Source organism: Chelonia mydas, chromosome 5, assembly GCF_015237465.2.
Source record: "Chelonia mydas isolate rCheMyd1 chromosome 5, rCheMyd1.pri.v2, whole genome shotgun sequence".
NCBI classification, from domain to species: domain Eukaryota; kingdom Metazoa; phylum Chordata; order Testudines; family Cheloniidae; genus Chelonia; species Chelonia mydas.
Window position 1 is genome coordinate 409,519 of NC_051245.2, and position 10,253 is coordinate 419,771.

The window sequence follows — 10,253 nt, forward strand, 5'->3', positions numbered from 1 at the left end:
CTTTGACCCAGTCTGCTCCCCGCCTTCCCCAGCTAAACCCCAGCAGTGTACACCCCGGCCCCTCACTGGGTGCATCCCAGACCCCCATCCCAGCTCTCCCTGCTGCAGCTCAGGCCCTACAGCCTGCTGCCCCGGCGGCTGGTTCGTTCTGCCTGGAGCAGGTGAGGAGAGCCCTGGCTGAAGAAGTTGGGAGTAAGCGGATCTGAGCGCCTGGCCGCCCTTTTCTTTTCCTCTTGGTCTGCCCCACCCTCCCGTGAGAGATGAACGGAGAAACCTCCAGTGCTGCCTCAGACTCTGGCTGGCTCTGAAACCCTTCAGCCCCCACCCCGGAGCCCGGAGGCAGGTGTGATCCCTGCTGGGGGGCCCTGTTTGCATCGGTACCCGGAGAATTGAATCCACGCATGCTGGGGGCTCCTGGGCCCATTGCACAGCCAGGGTAACCCTTGGCAGCCTGGGTCTGATCACCGCAGACACTGCAGTGCCCAGGGCTGGGGTCACCACACAGACCCGCGGGGGGGGGGGGGGGGGGGCATTACTTGCGGGAGACAAGGAGAGCAGGGGGACAGGCGGGTGGTGGGAGGCTGGGATTGGGCCAGATGGGGTGTGAGTGCAAGGAGAAGCTCCCTGGATGGGGAGTCCAGCATCAGGCAAGAAGGGTGCCCAGTGAGCCCAGCAGGGCTTGGGGTGGGGCTGACTGGGCCTGCCAGGCCCTGACACCACAGGGAGTGGAGGGGACGTCAAACCAGACTGGCACCCAGGCCTCTGGGGGAGCGGGGCAGGAAGGGCATTGGGAGGAGCTGGCTGGGACCTTCAAGTCCTGGACCGCCTTACCCGCTCCCTGGCCTGTCTCTCAGCATCCACCTCCCTCTGCAGATGCTCCGCACGCTCCTCTGCCTCGTCCGCCACCTGCTGCAGGCTCTGGATCTTCTTCTTCACCGCATCAATGGAGGTGCTCCCGGCCATCGTCCACCCCGGGGCCACGCCCAAGGAATGAGGCCTGAGGGTGCTGCTTGGGGACCTGAGCAGGACAGAGGCGTCCCCGGCTTGCCTGGGGCAGGGTCTGTGGCCTGGGGCGCAGTCTGAGCTCCAATGCAGCCTGGTTCCAACCCACTGGGTCCTGCTGGCTGTCCCTAGCCAGCTCCGTGCTCCAGCCTGAGCTCGCTGGGTCACTGACTCTGCCGGTGACAGCTCCGCGGCAGCCTCCCCAGCGCCCTGTGCTTCAGCCCTTTGTGGGACTACCACTCCCGCTCCAGCAGGAAGAGCTCAGGATGCGAACTCTCCCCTCCCTGCCTTCATCCCCTTTCCTGCTCCTCCTCCCCCTCTCCTGCATCTCCTCCTCAGGAAACCCAGTGTCAGAGCTTGCACACTTCCCTCCTCTTAAAGAGGCAGCACCAGGCATCCAAGCTGCTTTTCCCACTGCAGCTGCGGGGCTCCCCTCCCTCCCCCAGGGAACCAGCCCTCACCCTCCCCACGCCCAGAGAGCGTTGCAGCGGGGTGGGCCCACAAGCGCCTGCTCTGCGTGCCTGTGTGTCCCGGGGAGCAGCTTGGCCTGCAGAGCCCAGAGAGGAGTGCCCAAGCAGTGGCTCTGCTGTAGGGGTTTGCTCTGTCTCTTTCAGGTGGGGCTGAGCAGAGAGGCCCCTTTTTGCATTTGCCACTGCTGTAGCCATGGGCATGGTTTCTGGACCCTACTTCTGCTCTCCATGGAGTCAGGGGGCTGGGAAATTGGGAGGGCTCCTTCCTGCCCCCTGGTGGGTCCTGCACACAGCACTGAGGCCCTGGGGGGTGCAGGAAGGGGGAGACGGGAAGTGGCGAGAACAAAGTTTCCCATAAACGTATGTCCGTGAGTCAGGGTTTGTGATGTGTAAGAGAGGAGCAAAGCCCGAGCAGGGGGGACTGGAATGAAGGCCCAGGCGCAGAAGAAGGGAGACACATCAAGGGAGCTCCTGGAAGAAGCAGCACCTCCTTCCCCTCATCCAGGCTGCTATCACTAGTATCTTTCTGAAAGGTCTCTAGCTCGCCCAAAAGTGAGGGGCTGAATGCAGGAGTCACCGGGTCAGATCTCTGGCCTGGAGGGTCCTCCTGGGCCCTATGAAATCATTGCAGGGCCTCCCCATCCGACCAGGGGCTCTGACCTTAGCCATTAGAGGGGCTGCTGAGACTGCAGCCCCATGGGGGTTCTCAGACACTTCGCATTCATTTCTCGCTGGGAGCTGTGCACCCTTGGATGATCCTGGCCGGCTGCAATGCATCAAGTCCAAGAGCCAGAGCCAAGGTGCATGGCTGCTCCAAATGCCAATGGAAGGGAAGGGTGTCTGGGAGGTTTAAGCCCCATTTGCCCCAGGTTCCAGCACTATTTCAGCATCCCTGCACTGTGGAACAACTGGAGTAGAACCCCGCGACAGGCAGGAACCACGGGGCCTGCGGATGTGAACCACACGACAGCCTGCTGCATGCAATGACTCCTAGAGCACAGCTGGGCCTTTAGGGTCAGCAGCCAGATATGAACGACTTGAGCTTCTGCCCGTGCTTGGACCACATCTCCATGGGAAAGGGTCTCCAAGCCCCAGGGTCCTGATACCATCCACCCCATTGCCTGGGATCTACAAGCCCCTTGGACAGACCTGCGGATTTCATGTCTGCAGCATCGGTCTCTACTCTGCACAGGATATAAGAAATCGCACACACAGCTCCCCAGTGCTCAGACACATTTGCTATCTTCATCCCTGCTTGTCTTGGAGTGCATCACTGATGCTATCTGGTGTCAGGGGATATGCCCTGGTGTCCCATGCTCTGGGACATGGTCTGATCCGTTACAAGGGGAGCCCTCCTGGAATTACACTCAATCCCTCCTTAATGAACAGCGACAGACAGCAGGCAGCTCAGCTGCACTTCACGCCTGCATTTAAAGAGCTCAGCCAGCACAAGGATTCCTGGGCTCCATATGCAACAGCTGAGCCCAGCCGCTGACCCCAGCCAGCGCTTGAGGGACCCCAGCAGGGCTTATGTCTTCACTGCTGAGAAGTCTGTTTTCCTTGCAGGGTAACAGGCAGGTGAGCTGTCCCGGCTGCACTGTACCCCTGCCTGGGGCTGAGCTCGGCTCATATACCTCAGGGTACAACCCAGAGCCTTGGCTCCACTCGCTCACGCATCAGTCACCCCTGGTCCTCAGCCGTGCAGGCAAGGCCTGTGCAGAGCCCGGCTGCAGGCATAGCACTTTCACACCAGCCGCAGGACAGGGCAGGGAGTCAGGGCCTGGCTGTCAGGAGTGGGGCAGGTTCAGGGGCCAGAGAGAAGTTCTTTGAGCAGCTGCTCTGCTAAGTGGCCTCTGCTCTAGCCACACCCTGGGACGCCAGCCAGCTCCCTCCCACTGGCTCAGGGAATCACCAAATAAGAGCAAAGTCTGGACTAGGAGGTGGGCTGGGGCGGATCCTGTCACAGCCTCACTGGGAACTTTCAGGATCACAGTCCTGGAATCCAGCAGCTTCTTTCTCGGCACTCTCCCTGCATGCCCCAGAGACACGCACCAGCCCACAGCCCACTTATGGGCACCCAGACCAGCTCCTGCCCCAGGGACTGGGAAATGGAAGAGACTGGAGCAGCAGCTGGGTGCCTCCCACACAGCCAGTTCCACTGCAGGTTATTGGGCTCGCAGTGTTAATTACAGAGCAGGCAGGAATAATTCCCAGCCAGAGTCACTGGGTGAGGTTCCCTTGCCCATGCTATGCAGGAGGTCAGCCTACAAAAATCTATGAATCAGTGCTCCCGCCCTGCACCCGCAGTGCCTCCTGCTGGGAGAGGCTGGCACTGGAGAAGCCAGGCACGGCCCCCCCAGTGGCCAGCACCCGTACACTGAGCTCTGACATGCCCCGCTCTTGGGATTGGAGAAGTCAGCTCCCCCCCCAGCCAGCACCCCTAAACCAAGCTCTGACGCGCCCCACCGTTGGGATTTCAAGGACCTGCGAATCCCTGAGCCCGCCACACTTGGATTTATGCTGGAAGCTGACACCCCTCAGCGGGGTGTGCAGGACGGGGCTCACATTAACACCCATTAGCACAGACCCAATTACATTAGCATGTCGCAGCCCCATCTGCAAGCAAGCCGCACTCCCGTCTCCAGACAGGCTTGACAGCTCAGGCTGTGGGCCAGGGGCACGTTCCCGTTGTCCCCAGACGAGCACTAGAGAGGGTTAGTTATTTTAATGTATTTGTCAATATTTCTACAGAGAGCAGCTGCCTCTCTGGCTATCGGGGCCCAGGGAGCTGGGAGCAGCCCTGCATGGGTCAGGCGCTCCTGTCTTGCCCTGCTAGACTCACAGGAACGGAGCATCTTTCCATCTCCGGAGATGCAGGCTCCGCAGGCTCCAAGGGAGGAGCTGTTCCAGATTCTCAGCCTGGAGGTTTATTCTCCTCCTTTCCCAGGTGCCCTCCAGCTCCTGCTGCACCTGCCCCACCATCTCCTAGCACCATCCTGCCCTTGGATTCACTCGCTGGTGATTAGGCAATGAGAGATCCTGGAAATAAGCTCCAGCAGTCATGGAACAGGGTCCTCCCCTGGAATGGGGCTCCCCCAGAACAGAGCTCCCCCAGAACAGAGCTCCTCAGGGGCTCCCAGAGAGAGATCCTGTTCAGACAGGCTTGGTCCCTGCACTTCATTGTCCAGGGTTCTGGTCAGTCCCGAGCAGTGGGGCTCCCAGCCCCTCGCTGGGACACAGGTCCCCAGCCAGGTTGGTCCATCTCTAGCCCTCATCACCGCAGGGCCTCCACTCTTCAGCTCACTCCCGGCAAGTTTTCCCCAACATTTCTTTCTGTTTTTCCTTTTCTGAATGGGACCCCATTCCTCCTGGTCTCTCCCTCTGGTCCCTGAGCAATTCCCCTCCCTCCTGGAGGGTCACATTTCTCAGATATGTGGAGAGAGGTCGCAGGACTCCCCCTTGCCCCCGTTTTCAAACTAGGTAGGTTTGTCCAGCCCTCCTTGAGCCTTCCTGTTACTCTTCTCTGAGCGCCCGCCAGTTTGCCAACACTAAGCACAATATTTCAGGGGTCGTCCCAAATCAGAGCCACATAACGAGGGATTCCCCACCCCACCCCACCCCCACCCCCGGAGCATGCATTGCACATCACGCTGCAAACTACACTGCGAACTCTGCATCCGCCCAGGCCTCTGACATCCCCTAGGGCCATCCCCTTTCCACTGCCACCCATCTGCAGATCAGTTGGACCCCCAGCCATTTGCACTCTGCGCTAATCCACACCACGGGGTAATCTACATGCAAATTTGCAAAACTTTAGTTAAAGCAGTGCTAACCCCTCGGTGGACACTTAGGCTGCATCTACACGGAAGACCCCCCAAAACCCTGCAGTGGGAAATCTCAGAGCCCTGGGCCACAGCCTCTGCCTCACGGGGCTCCTGCTACAGCTCGGCCCAGAGTTCGGGCTCTGAAACTCGGTGAGGGGGGTGGCGCTCAGAGCCCAGGCTCCAGCCTCAGGGGGAATGGCTACACGGCTATGTCTAGTGCCCTGCCCACAGGCTGAGTCTGTAGATCTGGGTTTGAGATGCGCTGTCGTGGGGCTTTATTTAGTGGAGACTTACTTTAAAAACTGCTCTTAATCTCCACCAGCCGAACTGAAACAAGCCTGTTTGGAACCAGAGTGTCTGTACACAGGTTTCTCCACTGGCTTAACTAAATCAGCATGCAGACAAGCACCAGGCCCCAGGCAGATCCATGTTCCGGAGGCCCCTTCCCCCTTCTCCGCCAGAAGAACAACTGATTAATAGATTCCTAAAGTTTTAGGCCAGAAGGGTCCCCTGTGGTCACCTAGTCTGCCCCCTGTGGAACCCAGGCCAGAGAACTGCCCTGCATTAATTCCCATTTGAACTACAGCAGATCGACATCCCGTCTTGATTTAAAAACTGCCAGGAATGGAGAAGCTGCCCCGACCCTATGTTCCAGTGGTTAGCCACTGTCACTGTGAGCAATCTGCCCCTTAGTTCTAGTCTGAACCTGTCTAGTTTCAGCTTCCAGACTTTGGGTCGGGTTAGACCTTTGTCTGCTAGAGACGGACGAGCCCATTATCACATATTCGTTACACACTGGGATCAGGTCACCCCATAACTTTCCCTTTAAGCCAAGCAGATGGAGCGCCTGAAATCAATGGCTAAACTCCCATGGACTTCAGTGGGCCCAGGATCTCATCCCAGGACCCCCCCAGAACAGCTGCCTCAGGTTAAAGGGAGGTAGAGGCCAAGAGGAGCTTCTCCTCGTCTCAAGTGCCTGGTTGCAGATTTCGCCCCCAGTTCTGCTGGGCTCTGATGCAGGGTTTGGCTCATGCTCCAAATGGAGCAGACTGTCCCAGATCCAGAACAGCCAGAGAACAGGGAGGAGGTAACAGCCTCCTCCACGCCGCCTTTATACCTGGAGCGCTCGCGGGGACCAGGGCCACTAGGCCACCACCCTGCAGCCCTCCTGGCGAACTAGCACCAGTGCCTTGCCTGTACGGACTCCACCAGCTAGTGCTGGTTCGAGTGACAGGAGTAGGTGCAGGGCACTTGTGCGCTGGGACTGTAAGCTCTTTGAGGCAAGGTCCGTCTCCCTGCATATTTATTCAGAGCCTCGCACAGTGGGGCCCTGATCCTGGACTATCAATATGTTTGTGGGATGGGAGAGTCCTTCTGCCTGAACTCAACCAGGGCTTTTTGCTGCTCCTGGGAGTGGGGGAGGGGACGTATCGCACTCCCACAGCCTTGTCCTTCTCTGGACTCCCCTGTCCTTGGTGGCTGCCTCAGAGATTGGACACATCTCCCCCATTTAGCTCCACAGACCAGCTGGGATTGAATTTTTGCTCTTGATCCTAAAAAGCTTGGCCCTTCCCCCACTGGCTGTGCTCCAGATGGCTCCCTTCAGCTTCTCTTCCACTTGTCATGGGTGGTTTTCATCAAAGAAGGGCTGGCTATGAAAAGGAGGATTTATTTATAGGGTGTCAAATACCCTGGGTGGCACAGCGGGTCACTACACCCCATTCCACTCCCTGGAGCAGCCGGGGGCTGCACACAGCTGTTCCTCACTGTGCCCTGCCCCGACACAATGTCTTCCCCGAGGCAGGAGCTGCTGTCTCAGGAGAGAGAGAAAACCGCTCCAGGCCTGTCCTTCCGAGGGGCTGGGATGGAGCCCTCAGCCCCTGGTGCTCATGGAGGAAAAGGATTTCCCCAAGCCCAGCTACAACCTCCTTCCTTCCAGCCAGCCACTCTCCAGCCCCCCCGCCCCTCTCCAGCCCTGGGTTTCTTTCAGACGCACAGACACGAGTGGTGTCTGATCCCTCCCCTTGGCTCCGGGCTCTCCTCAGCTTTCCCAGAACAGGCTAACAAGCACCCTGGAACTTTATGGGAGGCCGATGAGCTGGTCTGTGTCCCGCAGACACCAACTGCCGATCTGAAGATACTCAATATTGGCTGGTGCCGTGACCGCTCCAGGCCTGGCAGGGCCGTATCACTACTAGAGGGGTGGGCCCAGCCCGCTGGAACAGCAGAGGCCTGCAGAGCTCCAAGCATATCTAGTGTTGTCAGCAATGCCTTCCATCCATGAGCAAACTCCAAACAGCTTCTCACCTCCCGCAGGTCAGAGCTCACTGCCCCCCATCAAACTGCACCCCTCTGCCCCTTCCCCCTCCTGACTGTGCCCTTACCTCCCTATCGCCCACCAGACTGCACCTCAAACTGTCTCCCCCATCGCCCGCCAGACTGCACCCCAAACTGTCTCCCTTGCCCTCCATCTCCAGCCAGACTGCACCCCAAACTGTCTCCCCCATCACCCGCCAGACTGCACCCCAAACTGTCTCCCCCACCCTCCGTCTCCTGTCAGACTGCACCCCCTTGCCCCATCCCTCCCATCGGGCTGCACCTCCCAACTCCAGGGGTCAGGCCCCTATTGTCCATTTTCTAGTGTTTAGTCCAGTTTAGTGTAAGTGTCCCAACTGATGGGATTTCAACTGCTTCCACCAGGAAAGGTTTCCCAATGGGGCTCCCACCCCTTAATCCCCCAGTGACAGGGCCCCACCCCTCCCACATGAGATGCTTCCCCGTCTCATGGGGAGAGGGGCTGGCAGTAGGTACGTACGTCTGCTGCCTTCTTCTCCGCCTGTTCCAGCTTCTCCTGGGCCTCTTTGACGGACTCGGAGTATTTATCCACCTCATCCTCAGTCCCCTTCAGCTTCTTCTGCAGGGCCTGCTGCTCCTCCTCCAGCTGGGAAGGGGGATCAGAGCAAGGGGGTTAGGGGCCCGGACAGAGGTTCAGCGGGAGTCAGGCAGCATGCTAGATAACAGGAAAGGGGCAAGGCGAGCTTGGGTGGCATCCCAGAGTGGCTGCCCCAGGACTGGCCCCAATACAGAGCTCGGTTCTTGGCACCCGAGGCCAGTGGGAGAGTGCTGGGCAGAGTCTCCAGAGACAGTGGCTCCCAGGATTGTCTCCTTGGGCTTCCAAGAACCAGGGGAGCCCAGGGCAGCCTCTCCCCGGTCCTGGCACAGACGTGGGGAAGTGATGTTCTCGCCCCACATTTCTGGTGAACCCGCTGCGTGGAGGAGAGAACCCCAGACTCAGCCCGAGATTCTGGCTCCATCCCAAGGGCCTGAGCTGCTAAGACAGGCAGTGTCCAAGGGGGGTGGGGCAGGATGTGCCCAATGCCTGGATGTGCCGGGGGAAGGGGGGGGAAGGATGCCTGTTTGCAATGGGTCCCCTACAAGTCTAGCTCCAGGAGGGGCCAACGTGATACCTGGTCAGGGGATGGAACTGGGGGTTCCTGAAGTGGTCCCCAACAGTGCAGTGACTTGGTCCTCACCCTATCAGTGGGGGTTTAAGGGGGAGGTGCCCTGAGGGATGGAGGTATCGGTCCTCACCCTGCTTAATCTGTCACTGGATGGGGATACTGGGCAGGGTTAATCCCAGCCAGGGGGCTGGACAGGGGCTGCCTGGAAAGTAGAGGGGCGCTACTCGGGGGGGGGGCACTGGAGGGGCTGCCCGGGTGTGTGCGGGGGGGGGCTTCCCAGGGACTGGGGGGGGGGGAGCTGGGGGGGACTGCCTAGTGACTCAGGGAGGCTGCTGCCCAGGTGTAGGGTGGGCTGGGGAGCCTGGGGACTCGGGGAAGTGTTGGGGCTACCTGGGGACTGGGGACAGTACTGCCAGGGTGCTGGGAGGGGCCCCGTTGGAGTTGCTGCCCAGGGACGTGGGGAGCATGGGGGGGTCCCAGGTCTGCCTGGAACTTGGGGGGGGGGGGTTGCCTGGGAACTGGGGGGGCTGCCTGGGGACTCGGGGGGGGGGCGCTGACGGGGGCTCCCGGACACCCCCCACACCTGCTTGCAGCGATCCTCCGCCTGCTTCTTGTCCGCCTCCGCCTGCTCGGCGCGGTCGATCGCGTTCTCCTTGTCCAGCTTCAGCATCTGCATCTTCTTCTTGATGGCGTCCATGGCTGCGGCGCGGGGCGGAGACCGGGCTGGGAGCGGGGCTGGAGCGGGCCGGGCGGAGCGGGGCCGAGCGGGGCTGGAGCGGGCCGGGCGGAGCGGGCTCTGGGGCCCGGGCGCCGCCGCCGCGCCTAAAAGCCGGGGAGGGGACGGGAGGAGCCGCGGGATCCGGACCCTCCCCCGCCGGCCGCCGAGCACCTTTTAGGGACAGGCTCGCGAGCCGAGCCGCGGGGAGGCGGGATCGGCGAACAGCGGCAGCACCCCGGGAGGGACCGGCCCGGCTGCGCCCCCAGGGACCGGAACCGGAGACACCCCCCTGCGCCCCCACCCCAGGGACCCCCCCCGCACCCCCAGAGGGACCCCACGCCCACTGTACTCCCCAGAGAGACCCTCAACTCCACAGAGATCCCCCACCCCACTGAATAACATTGATCTCCCCCGAGACCCCCCTAATCCCACTGAAATGCTCTGCACTCTCCAGAGGGACCCCCAAACACCAGAGACCCCCATCCCCAGAGACTGACTCTGTTAGCCCCAGAGATTTCCATTTCCCAAATACAGAGGAAGCTACTTAAACAGAAATCAAAAGGAAAAGACATGCGTGCAATGCCTGGAAGCTGCATGGAAACTTTAAAAAAACACCATAATAGAGGCTCAAATTAAATGTATACCCCACATTTAAAAAAATGATACCATGGCTCAACAGCAGAGTAGAAGAGGCAGTTAAAGGGGAAAGGGCATCTTTTAAAAATTGGAAGCCAAATCCTACTGAGGAGAATGGAAAGGAGCATCACTCTGGCAAGTG

The 10,253-nt window shown here is 60.1% G+C and overlaps 1 protein-coding gene across 11 annotated transcripts in view; it reads right to left on the reverse strand.

Annotated features, from left to right (window-relative positions):
* TPM2 (tropomyosin 2) overlaps positions 1-9,588 on the reverse strand; it is a 30,217-nt gene extending 20,629 nt beyond the window's left edge. For 2 of the 11 annotated variants that reach the window (XM_037902540.2, XM_043546470.1), the window contains exons 1-2: positions 9,341-9,583; positions 8,112-8,237 (exon numbers count right to left, since the gene is read on the reverse strand). In XM_037902540.2, the coding sequence (XP_037758468.1) occupies positions 8,112-8,237; positions 9,341-9,454 (240 nt within the window). In that variant the 5' untranslated portion in view covers positions 9,455-9,583. Of the gene's footprint in view, positions 1-831; positions 5,044-8,111; positions 8,238-9,340 lie in introns of those variants that run through there. The other 9 variants (XM_037902548.2, XM_037902544.2, XM_037902543.2 and 6 more) reach the window with 8 other exon arrangements.
* Positions 9,589-10,253: the final 665 nt, after the last annotated feature.